This window comes from Meles meles, chromosome 12 (assembly GCF_922984935.1).
Source record: "Meles meles chromosome 12, mMelMel3.1 paternal haplotype, whole genome shotgun sequence".
NCBI lineage: Eukaryota > Metazoa > Chordata > Mammalia > Carnivora > Mustelidae > Meles > Meles meles.
In genome coordinates, this window is record NC_060077.1 from 96,191,990 (window position 1) to 96,212,155 (window position 20,166).

The 20,166-nt window shown below is 61.5% G+C and overlaps 1 protein-coding gene across 2 annotated transcripts; it reads left to right on the plus strand.

Annotated features, from left to right (window-relative positions):
* Nucleotides 1-3,902: 3,902 nt before the first annotated feature.
* On the plus strand, nucleotides 3,903-17,066 carry RBFA (ribosome binding factor A). 2 transcript variants are annotated; one of them, XM_046024952.1, is made up of 7 exons: nucleotides 3,903-4,111; nucleotides 6,371-6,413; nucleotides 7,164-7,340; nucleotides 7,768-7,880; nucleotides 10,971-11,055; nucleotides 15,131-15,204; nucleotides 16,293-17,066. In XM_046024952.1, the coding sequence occupies exons 1-7, from the start codon at nucleotides 3,951-3,953 to the stop codon at nucleotides 16,663-16,665; spliced, it is 1,026 nt and encodes a 341-aa protein (XP_045880908.1). In that variant the 5' UTR covers nucleotides 3,903-3,950; the 3' UTR covers nucleotides 16,666-17,066. The 2 variants fall into 2 exon arrangements, with proteins under 2 accessions (XP_045880908.1, XP_045880909.1); XM_046024953.1 differs by having other exon boundaries at nucleotides 3,905-4,111; nucleotides 16,296-17,066.
* Nucleotides 17,067-20,166: the final 3,100 nt, after the last annotated feature.

Below are 20,166 nucleotides of genomic sequence, written 5' to 3' on the forward strand. Positions count from 1 at the left end.
CTTAGGGAACCAGAACGCTTCCACGGGGAGGCGGCCCCAGGCTCCACAGGGACAGAAGCTGGGTGGTCGGCATCTCCCTCTCCGTCCTCTGTCACAGCCCCCGAGGAACTGGGAAGCAGGAGGCCGTGTCCCTGAGTTCTGGGAGCCGCTCTCCGAGTTCCAAGAACGGGAGGAGGAGGTGGTTGGAAACTGCCGGAGCCCAGGGAGCCGCCTGGGGCCCCACGGGCGTCAGGGGTGGGGGGGGGGGGGCAGCCGTGGAGGACGCAGCCCTTCGCCCGCGGGATCTGATCAGTCTGTCACCGTGGAGCTGCGCCCTTGGACGCTCACACACTCAGCGGGTACCCTGAGGACGGCGTGCAATTGTGGGGGGAGTCACCATGGCGGGAACTGGGTGCTCAGAACCCTAAAAGGGCCGTCGAGGAGCACTGACTGTTACAGACGCGCTGACGGCGGGCCACGGGGGTCAGGACTTGCGGGGCGTGTCGGCGTCTGCACTAGAGGATTTACGGTGTAAAGACCGCGTGGACGTCTGCAGAAACACTCTGATCTCATCGCCTGGCAAGAATTTTTGGAAAATGAAATGCAGTTTGGCCCAAAGATCCAGGCTGTGTATATCTGGGGCGGAGGTGCGCGGAGTAGGTCTCCGTCACCTGGACCTGAAACTCGCCGCCAGCTTGGTGTGAAGTGTCCGACACACCACAGGCCGCGTCCAGCCCCTCGCCCACATGGGGATGGCGTTACTGCTGGCGGCGGCTTGCAGAGTCGCGGCAGGGAAGCGGCCACTGGAGTTGCGGGTTTCCCCAGGAGTGTGCATGACAGACGCTTAACACCAGCCACGATAACGTGCTTGTGTCTCCAAACTGCCAGTCCTCGCTGGGCCCTGACTTCTTCACACCGTACTTAGGGCTTCGCGGCAGCCCACGCGGGGCTCAAGCCCAGCTTGCCGGCACCTGTCCCACAGCCGCCACGTCCGCCCCACGCTACGCGTCCCCTTGACGGCTGAAGTAATTTCAGCATCTCTGTGGAAACGCCCTTGGGGTCATTCCTTGGTCCGTCAGCTCCCCTGGGGTGAAGGCCTCCAAGTGAGAAGGCAGCACCGGGCCTCCCCACGCCCTGGCCATCTCTGGGAGGGTCCCCCATCCTCCTGGTCAGCTTGGGTACGCAGGCGCTCCAGGAAGGAGGAAGCGAGAACCAGGCTCTTCGCGTGCACACACACGCCGACCGTCACACTTCGACCAGGAGGCCTTCCTTGACGTAGAAGTTGGTGTTCCACAGCTCTGTCCCGGGCGCTGTTATGCGGAAACTTCACCTGCCCCTCCCTTCAGCCTTGCAGAAGCCTTCGTCGTGGTGTGGGACGGGTGTGGGCGTGGCTTCTGCGTGTGGTGCCCTCCCCGCTGGTCACTCTGTCCCGTGTCAGCATCGCTGACAACTAATGCGAAGTGTGTTGCTGTCCTGATACTTTTTTATTCTCCAATACAATAAATGTTGACAGATAAAACCCGTAAAACCAATGTTTTTTGTGGTTCTCAGTCTTAAGAAGGGTGCCTGGGTGGCTCAGTCAGGTAAGCATCTGCCTCCCGGGATCGGGCCCCGTGGGGCTCCCTGCTCAGTGGGGAGTCGCTTCTCCCTCTTCCCCTTACCTGCTCTCTCTCAAATAAACAAATCTTAAAAAACTTAAAGAAGGGTGTAAGAAGTCCTGGGGTACACGGCTGGCTCAGTTGGTAGTGTGTGCAATTCTTGACCTCAGGGTTGTGAGTTCAGGCCCCACGCTGGGCATGCAGACTACTTAAAAGAAAAGAAAATTTAACGAAGAAAAGATTGACCTAAGGGTGTACCTGAGACCAAATGTTTGAGAACCACTAATGCAGAACAAAAGTGTCAGTATCCGCTAAGGAGCACGAGCATTCTGGACAGCTGTCAACTTACTCAGAAACCTAGAAGCCCTGGGCTCACCTGCTGCCCGGTAAGCTTTTTTGGTGGCTTCACTACCAAGTCGCAGGGCAAGTCCAGGGGTCCACCCTACCTCAATACCAACGACGCTGCTGTTGCGAAGTTGTGCTGGTGCAGTTCAGGTTCGTCTGGCCTGGACACCAAATTCTGTGGGCAGGGTCATTGCAGTCGGCCAGGACTCGTTATTCCTGAGTCGTGGGGACCACCTCCCGCTGAGACCGGTGTCCCGCGTGTGCTGCCGGACGGCAGGGCCCACCTCCTTGCTCGCAGGCCAGGAGCTGCTTCCGAATAGTTCGACCCTTGCTAAGGGTGTTACAGGCTCTGCCTCACTCGGATAGCCCTGGGGGCAAGGACATAGCACACTGGCATAAATTACAAGTGTCCCCAGAGAATTTCTGCAGGTTTGGGGTCCCTAAGATTCCTAGAGGATGGAGGCTGACTGCTGCGTGTGGGCTTTGGCCTTTGTATTACAACAGTCAAGAGGTGGGTGCCTGGGGGCTCAGTGGGATAAGCCTCTGCCTTTGGCTCAGGTCATGATCTCAGGGTCCTGGGATGGAGGCCGGGGTCAGGCTCTCTGCTCAGCGGGCAGCCTGTTCCCCCCCCACCCCCGCCTGCCTCTCTGCCTCCTTGTGATCTCTGTCAGATAAATAAATATTTTAAAAATCTGAAAAAAAAAGTCAAGAGGCTCTGCGGGGTCGGGCTGCTGCCCTCTCCTCGTGCGCGTGGCTAGGGTCACCGTCCGTGTTTGAGTCCCCGCTGCCCTTCCAACACTTCCTTCTTTCTCTGGGCGGACTCCCCTCCTCTCCCCTCTCCCCCCCTGGTTCCAGGTAACGAGCCCCCCCCCCCCCACGGCTCCCCGTTACAGGGAGCCCGGCCCGTGATGCGGGGACGAGCACCTGCATCGCCCGGAACCCCGAGAGCCCGGCTGCGGCGGGGACGCTCGGGCCGCGCCCCCACGTGCTGGGGTTGGAGGCGGGGCGGTGCCCGGAGACCACCACAGCCTCCCCTGCGACCGGAACGCGGAGCCGGAGACACCGGCGAAGCGGGGACGCGCCCGTGAAGCCGTCCTTCGGTGAAGCCGCACCCCGTGGCCCTCCCGCGCCTGCCGAAGCTCTGCGCGGGCTCGTCAGTGCGGTCCGGGTCACTCTGGGTCACTCCCAGAGCCCGTCGCGCGGCCCGGTTAGACTGTCCAGGCCTCAGGGGGCTCGGTCGGAGGCCGCCGTGGGAGCGGGGGTCACGGAAGCGCACGGGAGCGCGGTCCGCCGAGAGCCCAGCCTGTCGTTCGCGCTCGCGGCGGCCTCCGGGCGGCTCCGAGGGGCGCCCCGCAGAGCCGGCAGCGGGGGTCGCGCCCCCACGCCCGCCTCTGGGTGAACCCCGGGCTGCTCCGCACCTCCCGGGGCCGCCTTCCCTCCTGCCGCGGGCGACCGCGTCCCTGACCCTCCGGCCTGCCGGCGCCTGCGTCCACGCGCCACGTTCCCGCCGGGGTGCGGCCCCGGGGGTGCGGCCGGAGCGGCGCGGGGCGTCGAGCCGGGCGGGGCCCTGCAGGCACGGGGCTGCCTCCCTCCGGCGCGCACGCGCGGCTGCGGAGGCTCCGGGAGGCCCGGCTCGCCCGCACCTCCCTCCCCGCCCTCCGCGTCTGCTGCGGTCCCGCGCGTGGGCCGGACCCGCCGTAGCTGCCGCCTCCCTCCCAGCCTACAGGCCCCGCCCCCCGACGTCACCCCGCGCGCCCCGGCCTCTAGACCCCGCCCCGTCCTGTGCGCACCTCGCGTGAGGGACGTCGCCCCGCCCCGACGTCGCTGCGTACGAGGGTCCCCCGGCGCCGATGACTCCGCGCGCCGCATTCACCTCCCGCCGCGTGCTTCCGCCTAGTCCCACAGCCCCGCCCCCGGCGTCGCGTCGCGCAGCCCCGCCCCGCGCCGCCTCACGTCGCCCCGCCTCACGTCGCCCCGCCCCGCTTCGCGCCGCCTCACGTCGCCCCTTCCGCCTCTGCCGCCGCAGCCATGTCGGGGGTGGCCCTCCGCCGGTGCGGGCCTCGCGAGGGGCTCCGGGCGTTCCTCCGCGGCGGCCACGCGGCTCTCCCTCCGGGCGGGGCGCGGGCCCTCCGCGGCTCGCCGGTCTCCTGCGGCAAGAACCTCCTCAAGAAATTCGCTTCCAAAACCAAGTAATGCGCACCCAGTCCGCGCGGGGGCGCTGGGGGCGGGGGCGGTGCCCTTGTGGCGGAGGGACGCTGACTTCGGGTGGGGGGGCAGGACGCAGCTGCGGGGCCTGTCCACTGTGGAGGGGGACGCTCCGCGGGGCGGGGTCGAGGGCGGGGTCCGCGGTAAGGGGCGGGGTTCTCGGGGGGACCGGTCTGCGGGGGCGTGGTTGGGGGAGGTCCGCGGGGCGGGGCGGGGGCGGGGTCTCTGCGGCCCTGCCGGAGCCCCGGGGCGGCGTCGGGGCGGCGGCAGTGGGCGGCCCCGCGCTCCTGCCGGGCCGGTCGCGGTGGCTGAAGAGCTGCGGGTAGTGGCGCTCGTCGCTGTTGACGCGGTCCGGTTTCCCGCCCCTGCTTCCCGGGAGCAGTTCTCGGGAGGCCTCGTCGGAGGGGAGCCCGGGAGCGGCTCTGTGCGCCGGAGCGCGGCGCGGGCTCGGCCGGTCCCCGGGGAGAGGGTGCCCTGCGCTGCCGTCCGCGGCCCCTTCCCCCGCAGACAGGCTTCCCCGGTGGCCGCGGCGGCGGGGGGATTCCCGGGGCCCCGCGCCCGCTCAGTGGCGGGCATGCGGCAGCTGGCCCCGCGGCGAGCCGGGTCGCACCCGCTTGGTGACTGGAGCCCTGCCCCCGCCGCAGGGCTCCTCCTGGACCGCGTCCCGCCGAGCCGGCTGTCAGGCCCTCCGGACCCGGCTTCGGGGTCCGGCTTCGGCGTCCGGCGGCCCTGGGGGTTGTGCGCGCGCCGCGTGTGCGGTTCCGGGACTGCTCGTGCTCCTGCCGCGGAGCCTGCTTCGGGCGGTCGCTGCGGGCCCAGGCGGCTGCCCGAGGTCGCGTCTGTCCGGCGCGCCCCGTCTGCGCTGGGGGACGCGCCGCGGGCAGCCACACGGGGCGGGGGGCCGTGCTCCGGCGTGTCTACGGGTCTGACCGCGGAGCGGGTCTTGTCCTGCAGGTGCTTACGTGCGCGTGGACTTGGCGCGTCCAGCCAGTAACCCTGCTGCGCTCGCGTTGTCTTTGACCTCTGGGAGCTCTTGTTTAGGTCCTGTACTCTGCCACTCATCGTTTTGGGGTTTTGTAGCTTTAGAGCTTAAAACCTTTTCTTCCCTTAAGGGAAAAGAGACGGAGCGGAGCGGTGGGGAGCAGCGGAGGCAGAAGCAGGCTCCCTGCTGAGCAAGGAGCCCGAGGCGGGGTTCGATCCCAGGACCGGGGATCATGACGGAAGGCAGAAGCTTCCCTAAGCCACCCAGGCGCCCCTAAAAACTTTTTGCCACTTCCTCTCCCAGCCCCGCAGTCAGCAGCTTCTCCGAGAAGCTCTGTTATTGCAGGACGTCGTCAGAAATGATCATCTGGGGGCGCCTGCGTGGCTCAGGTCATGATCTCAGGGTCCTGGGATGGGTCCCGCTTCCCCCCTCTGCCTGCCTTTCTGCCTATTTGTGATCTGTCTGTCGAATAAATAAATAAAATCTTAAATTAAAAAAAATGATAATCTGAGAGCTGGAGTGTCTGTCCATTAGTTCTTGTCAGCTGCCAAAGCAGAAAATGCGTTTTTGTTAACTCTGCACGTACTCGCGCCTGCAGAGGTCTCTGTGTGTGTCAGGTACTCAGGGACGCTGGGGTCCACATGATGTCTAGCCCCAGTCCACAGCACACGGCTCGCGCAGCTAGCTTTCCTTGCTTATCGTAATCTCTCAGCAAAGCAGTGACCGCTCCCCCGGCCCAGCCAGTGCAGGGCCGCGCACCCGGCGTTTGGCGCTCACCTGCGGTTTCGCGGGTGTTCTTTTTTTTTAAAGATTTTATTTATTTATTTGATAGACAGAGATCGCAACTAGTCAGAGAGGCAGGCAGGGAGAGAGAGGAGGAAGCGGAAGCAGGCTCCCTGCTGAGCAGAGAGCCCGATGTGGGGCTCGATCCCAGGATCCTGGGATCATGACCTGAGCCGAAGGCAGAGGCTCCAACCCACTAAGCCACCCAGGCGCCCCTCGCGGGTGTTCTGAGGTGCTCTCTCCGCCTTGGGGCTTGGAGGTGGACCTTGAGTAAACATTAGGAGGTTGAACTAAAATTACCTTCTCTCCCCCACAGCCCTGCTGTTGATTAGAATTCTGAATTTCTTAGTCCTCCGGTAACACCCATTTCTGTGCCCTCGTTTAGCCCTCTAGGAAGGGCGGTGGTTTTGTACTGTTGAGTTGATGCGTATTTTCCTCAGTTTGCCACCGGTGGCATCGCTCCGTTTTCTCCCCATAGGAAGAAGTTTTGGTACGAAGGTCCTTCCCTGGGCTCTCACTTGGTAAGTGCCGGCGGCTGCAGGCTCCGGTGGGCGTGGGCTTCCGGAAGCGGGCAGAGCCCCAGCCCGGCGGGCCTTCCGTGTCCACATCTGAGGACTCACGGTCCGCAGGGGCGGGACTAGAGACACTGCCGTGTGAATTTTTACTTCTTAGAAGCGTTTATTTATTTGACAGAGAGAGAGAGTGTGAGTGAGCAGGGGGCAGGGGCAGAGAGAGAGGGAGAGAATCCCAGACAGACTCCCGGCTAAGCGTTCAAGCCCAACTCGGCTCCATGTCACAACCCTGAGGTCATGACCAGAACCAAAACCAAGAGTCGGACGCTCAGCCAAGTAACCAGGTGCCTTTTCACTTAAAAAAAAAAGGTACTCTGAAGTCTTCCGGAATGCCCTCTGTGTCGTCAAATAGTGATATGGAAACGTCCGTTTGGTTTTAGCGTCCGTACGTGTGGATAAACTGTGAGAGTTTATGTACTCAGTGGCTTTTGTTAGAAAAAGCGCACTGTGTGTTAACCCTGAATTGTTTAAGGAGAATTTATACGACGCGAGATTTTTCAGGTGCAGATACACGCACCGACGGTGCTTCGACTCGGGGGGACGCCAGGTAGCGTCTAGGAGCTGGGTCTGCAGGCTGCGTCGCAGTGGGCTGAGACGGCTTCTCGTTGGTCCCAGTGTGCCGTCCCCCCAGCCCCCTTCGCGTAAGTTAGAGCAAGTTCGTGCACCGTTGTGACGCTGGCCTTTCTGTTCTGCGTGGAGATGTACAAGCCATCCCAGCCGGAGTTCCTAGCAAAGAGCACCTCGAAGAAGACCAGGAGGGACGAGCACGTGCGCCTGCGGGCGCTGAACGGCCTCCTCTACAAAGCGCTCACGGACCTGCTGTGCACCCCGCAAGTGAGCCAGGAGATCTGTGACCTGAACGTGCAGCTCTCCAAGGTAGACTCGGGCCCGAGCGCGTTGACCGGGCGAGGCGGGCAGCCTGGTGCCGGGGGGGAGCCCCGCGTCGGTCCTGAGGTCTTGGAGCTCAGGAGCCCGTTAAGTGTCACCACTTAGCATAGTGTGGACGGGGTGCGCGCGTCCGGCTGTGGGTGCGGGCACCCACAGTGTTGTTAGGTGCGCGGGGTGGCTGCTTCCGCGCCTGCCTTCCTGCAGTCTGAGTTTAGCCAGAGGGACCCCGGAGGCTGAGAAGCCGCAGCTCAGGCATTTCTGATGTGCGCTGTGGGAGTGGGTCGGGGACACCAAGGATTTGTATTCGCGGGGTGGGGGGGCGGCGGGTGCCTGAAAGCTGTTTCTGCTCCCACGTGCCATGTGCGGGCAAGCGTGGCAGCTGGAGGTGACCGACGGCTGCGGTGGGGGGGCTCAGGTGTCTCTGACCGCAGACTTCTCCGCCTGCCGCGTGTACTGGAGGACCGAGGTCCCCGCCGAGCAGAATGCAAGCACGGAGGCCGTCCTGCAGAGGAGCGCCGCACACGTGAGGTGAGGCGCCCTGTCCTCAGCCCGCTCGCTTCTGCTTGCCTCTCCAGTCTCCCCGTGGGGCCCGAGTCTTTCTGCTTTTGAGCAAACTCTGGGAAGCGCACTCTTAAATTTCCAAGCGTAATTTACATTTTCACGCGGGACGTAACCTAGGACAGTGGTTCTCAAGGTGTGGGCCCAGACGCCTAGGGGCTTCCGGCCACCGACGTCCCTCTGGTCCTTGTAGCTTCTGCTGCCTGCGCACGGGGGACAGCAGCACAGTGTTTCGCAAGGACATCCTTGGTGAACGAGCAGAAGTGACTGAGTTCTTTCCGTCCTGACCCTTGGGCACGTGTCATCTTAGCGTCCCGTGTCATGGAGAGAAAGCACCAGCTAGCCTGTGCTGCCATGGCACGGTCGCCTCGGGAAAAGGCGCAGTTGCCCTGAGCTGAAGCAGACGCTCGTTCGCTGGAGGGAACAAGTGAGCTCGCTGCGCGATTTCAGATGTGGGCAGTTGGCAGACATTTCCTCTAAAATGAGCAAAATGAACCTGTCACCTCAGGGAAAACAATGGACTGTTTTTGTCGCCAGTGATAAAATTCAAGCCCCCCCCCCCCCCTTTAAGAGTTACTTATTTGAGGGACGCCTGGGTGGCTCAATTGGTTGAGCCGCTGCCTTCGGCTCAAGTCATGATCCCAGGGTTCTGGGATTGAGCCCCGCCTCGGGCTCCTTGCTCGGCAGGGAGCCTGCTTCTCTCACTGCTTCTGCCTGCCTCTCTGCCTGCTTGTGTGTGCGCGCTCTCTCTCTCTGACAAATAAATACATAAAATCTTTAAAAAAAAATTATTTATTTGAAATGGGTAGGGAAGGGCAGAGGGAGAGAGGATCTCCAGTGGACTCTGCGCCGAGCACAGAGCTGCACATGGGGTTCGATCTCACGACCCTGAGACCACAGCCTGGGCCAAAGCCAAGAGTTGGACACTTAACTAACTGAGCCACCCAGGCGCCCCAGGATTCAAGCTTTCAAATGAAAATTGACTTTAGAAAACATGTCTGCCTCCGCGAGGCTGGTAGCGTTCCAGTACTTGAAGACGCAGGAGGAGACGGGTCGTAGCAGGGATGCTGACAAGGGTAGCTTGGTGTGGTGCAGGGCCAGCATCTGCAAGTCTGGGTACCTTGGGGAGTCCATCACTTCCATGCGAGCAGAACGGGAGGCCACAGAGTCAAGCGTAGGGAAAGCTCGGTTCAAAGCGCAGGAAGACCAGCCGGCTTCAGTGTGACTGCGATGCTGGCCGAGTCAGGGCCCCGGCACGGCCGGCCCTCCGCAAGCCGTCACTCGTGGACTCTGGGAGTACCGGAGAAGACCCTTCTTTTCTGAAGTGCTGGTCACTTATTCCTTCTCCAGTCAGGGATCTGTGTGAGGGCGGGTTTTCCTGTATTTCAGCCAAAATAACAGAGCGGCTGGAATGCAGATGGAGAGATGAGAATCTGGCTAAGCTAGGCTGTGAAGAAGTGTGTGACTATGTAAACAACACCATGCCTGCCTGTCTACTTGTGATCTTTCTCTGTCAAATAAATAAATAAAATCTTTAATAAAAGTCCATGTGAGGAGCATCCGTGTGGCTCAGTGGGTTAAAGCCTCTGCCTTCGGCTCAGGTCATGATCCCAGGATTCTAGGATCGAGCCCCGCATCTGGCTCTCTGCTCGGCGGGGAGCCTGCTTCCTCCTCTCTCTCTGCCTGCCTCTCTGCCTACTTGTGATCTCTCTCTCTCTGTCAAATAAATAAATAAAAATCTTAAAAAAAAATCCATGTGAACACTTAGTAAGTTTGTTATTGAAATGAATTAATGTGTATTTTTCAAATTCTGAGTTTTTTGTTTGTTTTTATTTATTTGTTGGCGAGAGAGAGCGCGCTCGCACAAGTAGATAGAGAGGCAGGCAGAGGCAGAGAAGCAGGCTCCCCGCTGAGCAAGGAGCCTGATGGGGGACTCATCCCGGGACCCTGGGGCCATGACCTGAGCCGAAGGCAGAGGCTTTAACCCACTGAGCCACCCAGGCGCTCCTCAAATTCTGAGTTTTAATTTATAGTGTGCTAGACGTGGACGGATGGAACACACGTTAGCAGAAAGTCCTTGCCATCTGCGGTGATCTTTAACGGTGTGAAGAGGGCTTGAGACCAAACGTCCGGAGAACTGCGGAGCTGGGCGGTAGTTAAGGGTTACTGTTTCCTCCTCAGTTTGAGGAAATGCAGAAGCCTGACCAGCCAGCACTCTCAGAACTGGTGCTCTCCCCCGCTTCCCTCCTTTCTCCGCCCCCTCACCTCTCCCGTGTCTGTCGTACTCTGTTTTTCGGAGAAGGAGCTGAGTCCTGTGGAACCAGCGTTTTTTTACGTGCTATCCGCTTCAGTTCTGACGTCTGTCCCAGGAGGCCCAAGGGGTCTCTTACGTCAATGAGCGCTCATTTGATTTTTTTCTTCGTTAACACTAACAGGAGAAAGATTTCCAACAAGTGTTGGCGAAAACAGTATCATATTCTGATTAGTTTTAGGTCATCAGAAAACTCAGCTGAACAGACCATCCCTTTTCCGGCTCTTGTGCTGAGCTGAGGTTTAGCGTAAAGGCTGTAACTGCGTCCCAGGACCTGTCGTCCCTGTGCAGAGAGGCTGTCCCAGCAGTGTGCTCACCGGGTGCGAATGCTGCTGCTTCACGTCTGTCTGCCTGCATGAGCGGCCGTGCACACGGCGCTGCGTGTCCCCCTCAGAGCCCGAGGTCCTCGGTGCACTTCTTGGCCTTGTTGCCGGGGATTGTCCACCGAGTGGAGGAATGAGGCCTGGGCCGGCTGTTTGCGCCCAGACCACGCAGCCCATGGCCACTGCAATGCCCAAGGAGGCGTCCAGGCCAAGATCAGGTTGCTCGTAAGCTCTCAGGAGTTGCGTTCAGGCGGTAAAGCCGTGGTGATGTGTTCCTGGTGTGCTGTGGCGGTGGCCGAAGGAAGACTGTCTTGCGCGGACGTTCTGGGGTTTGGATGACGGGATGGCAGATCCCTTCTTTTATTCCAGGAGCTGAGTGTGTTTTCCTTTCTGCTCAACTGCACCGTGTGCACCGTCTCTCTCCAGGCACCTTTTGATGTCCCAGCAGACCCTGAGGAACGTGCCGCCAATCGTGTTCATCCGGGACAAGGGGAACGCGGCTCTGGCCGAGGTACGGCTCTGCGGAAGCTCACTGCGCGGAGCAAGCCGACGGACGAGTGCGGTGTTGCAGTTTATCATGGGTGTGGTGACAGGAGTAATCAGTCTCCACGAGTCCAAGTAGAGAGTGAGGCTGCCAGGCCCCTGTCCCAGCCGCGCGCCCCGGCGGCGACCACACCTCCTGGTCTTTCATGTTCGCCACTGAGTCTCTAGCTGGGAAACCAGGGTCAGCTTCCCGTCTCCGGATGTGACCTGTGTTACACCGAATCGACGTTCTGCTGGCCGTAAGCTAGTTATAAAGGTTACAGGCTGTAAGGTTATGTGTGCTTGCTGTCTGGGTGGGAGGTACTGGGTAGTTACTAAGGTGCGTTATACTTTTAAAAAATTTACGAAAACCCCAGTCAATAGCAGTCGTGATGGTATAGCCAGGTAGCTGTTACTCACCACAGGACTAGACAGTGTTTTTCCTTTGTTTTTTGTTTTTTGTTTTTATTTAGCTTAAAGATTTATTTGAGAGAAAGGGCAGGTGCATGTGAGCTGGGGTGGGGAGGGGCAGGGGCGGAGGGAGCGAGACAGTCCCAAGCAGGCTGCCCGCTGAGCGCGGAGCCTAACTCGGGGCTCAGTCCCATGACCCCAAGATGACGGCCGGAGCCGAAACCGAGGGTCAGGTGTGCAGGTGCCCCAGAGCAGGTGGTATTTAGATCCACAGAGGAAAACAAATCTAACTGGACGTTTTCATCTTTTGTTACTCGTTACTTAAGCAATACTGAAGGTACTGTACGTTCAAACCTTGACAGAGGCGTGGTTTGCTCACGAGAAGTGACGTGGCCAGTGCTATAGCTGCAGAGAGCCGGGCAGAAGCCAGGTCGTGGGGTGCGCTGGGTCCGTACGCGCACAGGCCTCACCCAGGCACGGCTGGCGGAGCTGGCAGAAGGCGACACCTCTCGGCGATGGGGAGTGTCCTCTCCCTCGTGGCTGGTCCCTCTCTGGGGAGGCAGGGCTTGCCTGGCTCTGTGGGCTCCTTCCTAGAAAAAGTCGTTGGAAGGAGGGAGGTGCAGGGAGTGCGCAGAGCACCCCAGAGCCGTTCTGTCTCTAGAACCTGGGCCTGCCCAGCGCCTGTCCTCCCGTGTCCTTGCGGTGCTGGGGTCAGAGAACGTTGGGCGGGCTTCTGCTCGTCTTGTCGTCCTCAGGGGTCTGTGTTCTGTAGTCAGAAGCAAGCAGAGGCTGGACAGGGGCGTGAGGGGGGTCTCTGATCGGGGCAGGTGGTTCACCGAGGGCACGGTCATGATCGTGCTCTTGCACAAGTGAGGACTGCGTGAAATAGGGTGAAAGTCAGCCCGTAGTAAAGAAGCTGGGATAGACGCGTGCCGTTGGAATGGGGGTACTGGATGAAACTTGGAGTCCTGTACCTGTCGGCTTGTTTCTCTGTCTTGTGTTGGTTGCACATGTTGAAAAGTTGCCGGTGGCTGGAGACGCGGGGGCTGGCCGTGGTTGCGGCAGCGTACTCTGCCTTCTCCGGAACACTCGGGAGAAGGGCAGGAGTGCGCTCTGCCCCAGCGCTCAGCAGTGCCAGAGCCCGTGCTGGTCAACACACGGAGAGGTGCCCAGCGGCACAGAAAACCCCACAGATGCTGGGCTCCCCCTTCCCCCAGGGGGTTTCCACTAGTGAGCAGACAGCGGGCCAGAGAGACACCGCGGGACCCCCTCCGTGCTGTGCGCCGAGCAGCCAGCAGTGGGAGCCGAGGGCACGCTCACGTTCCCACTTAAACCGACCGTGTGCCCCAGAGACGCACCCGGGGCGCCGGCGGCAGGGGTTCCTCACTCAGACACCTGGGCATGCGCCAGGCTCCCAGACTCCCAAGTGTGCGTCACACTCCCTGGTACAGGTTAGATCCCCGGGTACGCGTTGCAACCCCCGGGTGTGGGTCAGACCCCCGGGCACAGGTGGGCGGGTGGACGAGCTCCCCTCGCCTCGCAGGTGATGCAGAGCCAGAGAAGACGCCATGTTATCTGCGGTTCTGTTTCCAGGATGTTGAGCCAAGTGTGGCTTATCTCTGGCGATGGGAGTCAAACTGGTGGCCGCGTCTGGGGAAGGGAGTGAGTGGGAGGGATGCGAAGAGGCTCCTGGGGTTTGTCTCTGGAACGTCGGGGACGCCCGGGGGTGCAGTCCACTGGCGAAGTGTCATTGGGCTCTGCACGACGACTGGTGTCCTTCACCATGTCTTCCCTTCCAATCAGAGGGTTTTCAAAAGGTTCTTAGGGGCACCTGGTGGCTCAGTGGGTTAAGCCACTGCCTTCGGCTCAGGTCATGATCCCAGGTTCCTGGGATCGAGCCCTGCATCGGGCTCTCTGCTCAGCAGGGGAGCCGGCTTCCCCCTCTCTCTGCCTGCCTCTCTGCCTACTTTTGATCTCTGTCTGTCAAATAAATAAATAAGATCTTTAAAAAAAAAAAAAAGGTTGATCTTACCATGATTTTTAAGGGAAAAACCTAAAATCTTGAAACACGTAAACTATGATAGTGGCTTTGTGATTCATTACACGTTTGCTCGTCTTCCGGCTGGAGAAGCAGGCGTCAGGAGAGCCCACACAGGCTGCCAGCTCCCGTTCAGTCGGGCCTGAGCCTTGCCTGGAGAGGGTGTCCGAGCAGCCTATGTCCTGTCTCAGAGGTGGGCACAGAGCCTCCCGTCCTCGCAGCCTGGGGGACGCGTCGGGATTTGGCTGCTTTCACATGGAGTGCTGGGTCAAAGCTTCAAAGAGAAGCTTTAGTGATGCCTGATTTCCAGGCAGTGCACAGGGATGTGTGCCTTTGTGCCCTGCCCCCACACCCCTGCCCGCGGGGCTCCCCCAGCCAGCGGCTATCAGGTGGTTTCTCCGGTTCAGATTCCTGGAGCTCCGCGGACACAGAGGCAGACATTGGCTTTGTGGCTCAGTCCTGTTTTTAAGAGTCCGTCGTTTCATGTGTAAGTGGTTCCCTACTGCTAAGTGACCCGTCCACCTTTCGTGGACATTGGTCTCTTCTGGTTTTTGGCGGCGGTGAGTAAAGGTGTTGGGAACCGCTGTGTACGCATCGTTGCGTGTTTAGGTCAGTGTGTAGAGGTGGCAGGCGTGTCTGACTTTGCCGAGCTGTTGGTTGGCCGGAACTGTCTGGGCCACCACGAGCTCCCGCCGGACATCAGGAGTCCTGCTGCGTTTGTGGTGTCCCCTCTGGCGGCCACACGTGCGTGTGCGTGACCACTCCTACTGGGGAGTATCTTGCCATGCGCGTGCCGGCTCTTCTTTGTTTTGTGAAGTCTCTTGCAGGCTTTGGCCCGTTCTTGAAGGTCTGCAGTGTGGAGTTGTGCAGAACGCCCGTGTGTCCAGCACAGGTCCCTTGGCAGGTGCGAGCAGTAACCCGGGAGACGTCCCGTTAGTGCTTGTTTTGTGGCTTTGTTGGTCCTGTTTCTGGTCTTTTCTGTGGACTGACTTTTTCTCCTGGTTCTGCTTTTTCACATTTGTGGTTTCTATTGGAGTGCCCTTGGCTCGTGATGGTGCTTTGTGCTGCTGTGGAATGACGGGCCCTGGTCCCGGACCTGGGCTCTCCTGGGCGTGCAGGGCGGCGGGTGAGAGGGGAGCTGCCCTCCGTGTCCAGGGAGCCGGGCTTGTGTGCTGCCCCCACCGAGGAGAGCTTTCATTTCCACTGAGTCCCCTCGGCCACCGTGGAGCTGGAGTCGTGTGACTGTGACGTTATCGCTGGGCCAGGAGGCTTTCTTTCCACAAACACAGATTCCGTGGCAAAATTGAACTATTCTGCGCTTCCTTAGGAATTACGTACTTGAGCTAACGCTTACCTTGCTTCTTCACAAGTTCGATGTTCGCAGGCTTTAAGTGCAGTTTGAAGAAGGCGCCTGTCGGTCATCAGAGAACACGTGACTGTACGTGGCCAGTGTTTGAAAGCACCGTCGCCGGTGCTTTCGGTGTCGGCCGAGGCCCATGTCCGAGCCAGCACGGCGCGGCTGCACACGGCCCACCAGAGCCGGGCTCTGATGTGGCGGGGGGGGGGGGGGGGCGCAGTGTGGCTCACTGGCTCACCCTCTGTCCGTCCTCCTCAGGTTGAGCGGTTGCTGGCCGTGGCCGATTTGGGACCCCGGGATGAGAAAGAAGACTCCGTGCAAGAGGATGTCGGGTACGTGGGGATGTGACTTTGGGTCTTCAGACAGGTGTCCGGTGCGGAACTGCTGGTTGCTGCGGCAGGTGCGCACTCCTGGCCCTGGCGTTGTGCCCTCCGACCCTGCCTGGGGCCCCGGCCTGGCAGAGGCCTATGGCCATTCCCGGGGGCAGCAGCTGCTGGCATCTCAGCATGGCGGCTGGGAAGGCCTCTGGTCGCCGCAGCGACTCAGCAAGGGAGGGCAGCTGTCCCTCCCTTAGCCTCTCTGTCCACTCTGCACGGTTTTCTTGGGTGCGCTGTGTCTGTCCTGGCACCTGGGGTCCGGGAACAGAACACACAGTGGGCTCTTTGGAACTTGCACCTGCTGGGCGAGGCCTACAGGGAGCCACAGATGGTCGTGGGTCTGCAAGGTCTGGTTGGTGGGTCGGTAGGCAGGTGGGTCGGGCAGCATTGGTTTTCAGTCAGGCCGTCGCGGTCTGAGAAAGAGACGTGACGCTCGAGCTGGGGGCCGTCACAGGCGAGGGAGGAGCTCCAGCCGGCGCTCAGCCTCTGCTCCTTAACACCGGGGCCTCCGCGTCCAGGCTCCTGTTAGGACCTCGGCGCGGCCCCCAGTTTCCGGCCTCAGGAGCATGGAGCAGGAGCGAAGGCCCCAAGCCATGGGGAGCCCAGCCCGTGGGGGTGAGACCTTCCCGAGCTGAGCAAGAAAGGGGTGAGAGGCGTGACTTGGCCAGATTTGGGTTTTGAAAGGGTCATACGAGGCCAGACATTTTCCTTTGGTTTCTCGGGGACCCGGCGTGGTGGATCTAAGAGGCCGCAGCTGTAGTTCTGGGAAACAGGCCCAGCACAGTAGCCGTGTGGAACTGGGGAGAGACACGGAAAACGCATCTCACGGAAGGGCTGCGTGGGACGGTGCTGGCCTGCCCCGCCCGCGAGCTCCGGCAGCACCAGCTAAGGGGCTCTGGGCCGGGGAGCCCGGTGCCGGACAGCCCAGCTTCCCTCGGACGCGGCAGCCCGCTGGCAGGTGGGGGGGGGGGGGGGGACGAGGAGGATCAATGGCCTCAGACCCTGGCGGTCCTGCTGCCTTCACCGGGTGCCTCTTCTCCCTGCAGCGGCCCCGGGGCCTGGGACGCTCCTGCTCCGCGAGGCACCCCGACCACGTGCTCAAGTCTGTGTGGGATCGATCACGAGGCGCTCAACAAACAAATCATGGAGTATAAGAGGAAGCAGGGGCACAGGACCGTGAGTCCCGAGGAGTCGCGGCCGACGGCTGGTCTGGCGGCGGAGATGAGAGAGGGGAAGGTGGCCACCGCAGCCTGTGCGGATGGGGACCTCTGCCCCGGGAATCACCTGCTGGGGGCGGCGGGCGGCAACCCCAGCCCTGACCTGGGGGGCCCCCCGGGGGCAGATCGCAGCCCCGAGCAGCAGGGCAGGCAGCGGCCGGGGGCAGAGAGCGGGCGGTGGGGAGGGCGTGGGTCCTGAATGTCAGCTGTGCTGGCGGAACCCAGGCCTCTGCAGGGGCTGTGCTGCCCCAACACAGGTGCACTGGGACTTGCACCGAGAAGGACGGTGGCCGTGGGAAGCGTGGGACAGTCCGTCAGCACTCCGGCCGCGTCGGTCCTCCTCACGAGTGCCCGCACATGCACACCCTGCGTGGATGTGCACGGCTGCCGTGCAGGCCCCACAGCGGCTCGTGCTTGGGACGGCCGAGCATCGTCACCTGGTTTGCACGGGTGTCCGCTCGCGCCCCGAACGCCGTCCTCGCGGTCGGTCTGCAGAAGGATGGCCCCGAGTCCAGTTGCCCCGGGGCCAGAGCTCCGTGGCGTGGCGTGTCAGATGTGTGCTGTCGGAAGGACGTGGAATAAATCCTTACCAAGTCTTGACGTCTTCTGAGTGTGGGGCTCCTCGCTTTCCCAGGTGTCCTCAGTGTCAAATGCTGATGGGGTGTCCCTGGAGCTCACACAGTCAGACTCGCAGGAGTGAGACGGAGCAAGGGCGCTGGTGGCTCGGCTGCTTGGGAAGCGCGACTTGCACTTCTGTGCCATCCCCCAGCCGTGCGGTCCCCCAGCCGTCCGGGCACGCCCCCCCAACCCGTGCACCGTGTGCAGGCAGGTGGCACCGGGAAGTGCTTTGCCCGCAGAGTGGCTCCGTGGAAGGGACACGTCACAGGTCACAGGCAGGACCACCTCAGAAGCGCTGGGCATGGTGGTGTAGGGTGGGTTTTGCGTGAGCACGCAGGTAGCCACGCGTAGCGAGCATTTCACTCGGGAGCGCGCGCGCGCTGACGTGGCTTCTGTTCTGACCTGAGAAGAAACGTGCAGAGGAAGGCTGCACCTGTCTGAGAACCTGTGTGCTTGGCTCTAGTCAGGTGTGCTGGGCAACAGACCTCGAGACGGCTGCCTGGAGAGGAGAGTGGGTCGCGCACAGCGTTCCTCAGGGGGCGGAGACGTGCCGCGCTGCACAAGGCTCCTCCGGAAAGCCCCAGGCCCGGTCAGGACGCAGAGAGAAGCCAGAGAGAAGCCGGGCCTTCTGCGGGAGTGGGTGCGCTGGGGAGCGGAAGGTCGGCAGGCTCTGGGCCGTGGGGTGGGCACCGGGCCTGGGGGACGCGGGGCAGAGGAAGTGCTCTCTGATGTGCAAGAACCAGGCAAAGGAGGCGGCTGGAGTGTGGGCTCTGGGTTGGTGGGTTTGCGGACACCAAGGTGAGCTCCTGGGTCAGCTGTTCACTGCCTCTAGGAGTCAGCGCTGGGAGGGCGGGGGCAGTGTCTCCCGCCAACAGGGCCCCGAGGATGTTAAAACGTCGCAGACACGGAGCATCAGAAGCTAACCCAGGACCCTGCCGCGCCCAGCAGCCTGCTGACTGATGGCCGCTGTGCGTCCACACTGCCCCAAGAGCCCGGGCCCCAGGGCCAGCCGGACTGTGAGGTCGTGAGTTGTGGCGCACACGGGGCGGCGTCGCTGCATCTCAGGACGGGCAGGGAGGATAGGGGGCACAGGGCACTGGCGTGGGCTTTCTCTCCCCACCCGTGCTCGCGGCTCGGTTCTGTTGAAAGTCACTGGTGGCTGGAAGGTGTGTTTTCAGACGTGGGAAGCTGTGCTCCACACTCGTCCTTGTCCCCTGGAAGTGCAGCGCGCGCGCGGGGCCGGGGCTACGGCAGACACAGCAGGAACGGAGCCTCCAGGCCGGCAGCAGCCTGGGGCCGTGTCGAGCCCGCCGCTGTCCTCCACGGACTGGCCCTCCACAGGCACGTCCTCCAGGGACTGGCCCTCACCCTGCAGCACCAGCTTGTGTTCCTGAGGGACGGGAGCACGACAGCACGGCCGCCTCTGCCCTCCCTGTCAGGTGCAGCACGCCACGTGGCCCGGGTCTGCGGGTGGGCAGTGACTGGAACGTAGCTGGCGTGCGGCCCTGCTCGGTTGTTGCAAAACCTTTTCATTTACTAGACAGCGTGAGTGCGAGAGCAGAGACGGAGGGAGGAGCAGGCTTCCCGCTGAGTCGGGGCCCCCAGGACCCGGGATCATGACGAGCTGAAGGCTGGCGCTGCACCCCCTGAGCCCCCCAGGAGCCCCTCACCTCTGACGCTGTTAAGAGGACTTGGCGTTCCCGTTACTGGACGTGCGTTCACAGAGTTCCTGGGTTGGTGTGTGTGTAGAGGTTTGGGGAGCGGGCATGGCTGCCCGGCGCCCTCCCCAGCCCTTCGTCTGGCTGGTCTCGGCCGTTTCCGCTCCACGAGAAGCTGGCAGTGTGCGTGGGGGCTTCGGGCCACGGCTGCCGTCCTACCCTCCCACCTGCCGCGGAGCCTCTGGAGATCCCAGAAAGGACCGAGTAGCCTGAGAGCAACTGAAAATGATGGACCGTTAAGCAACTGAAACACCCGATGGGGAGAAAACGTGACAGGCTTCGTGGGAGGGGGGCCTCGGGGACAGCATTGTCCGTCTCTGGAAGCGCCCAGATCTCCAGCAGGAGTTCCTTAGTCTGCGTCTGACATCTTGGCCTTCGGGGTCCTGGCAGGAGAATTGGAAATCTCCGGCTTTTTTATGGCATCTTTTCTGTTCAAGAGTTTGTGATCCAAGGGATTTTTCAAAAAATAAAAAGTATTTGTCATAAAGCAAGTTCAGGGCACCACAGCTAAACGTGGCGCATCTGAGCTCTAGAGGGAAGTAGGGCTCTAGCGGCCCCGTGTGGTCCCGGCCTCCTGGCCCTGTGCCAGCCTGTTGAGGCATGGGGACTGGGTGCTGAGATCCTGTGTCCCAGGGTTCACTTGTTTCTTTTTTTCTCTTTTTTTTTTTTAGATGTTATTTATTTATTTGACAGAGATCACAAGTAGGCAGAGAGGCAGGCAGAGAGAGGAAGGAAGCAGGCTCCCTGCTGAGCAGAGAGCCCGATGTGGACCCCGGGATCATGACCCGAGCTGAAAGCAGAGGCCTTAACCCCCCCAACAGCCACCCAGGCACCCCAGTTCGCTCGTTTCTTAATTGAGAGTCACTGGAATTATGTAAAGTGTGGCCCTGGGGGCAGCGTGTGGTACGACAAAGTAGAACTCCAAGTTGCCTTTTGGTGGAGAAAGAAAGAAAGAAAGAAAGACGTGTGACAGGATCCGCGCAAGTTCGTTCCTGTGATGGCGGCTTAACACCTGGACCTAAAACTGCAGCAGCAGCGGCTGGGGGGCAGCTGTGGCTGCGGGGGCGCGGGTGGGGGGCAGGTGTGGTTGCGGGGTCGTGGCTGGGGGCCTGGCCCCAGCCCGCACTCCAGTGCCCACGGCGGGCGCTGACGCTCAGTTTGTGGAGCCGCGTTCCCGGAGGACCGCGTAGTGGGGAAGGTTGCTCTGGGGGCGCTGGGGGGGGAGGCGGAGGCAGGGCCCCCGCAGTGGCGAGGTTACTCCGTGTTGTCAGGGAGCCGGGGCCAGGCCGCAGACACCAGTGCAGGGCAGAGTCCCGGTCCGCCCCCCCCCAACTCCCAGCCTGGATGCCCCCACCCACCCCACC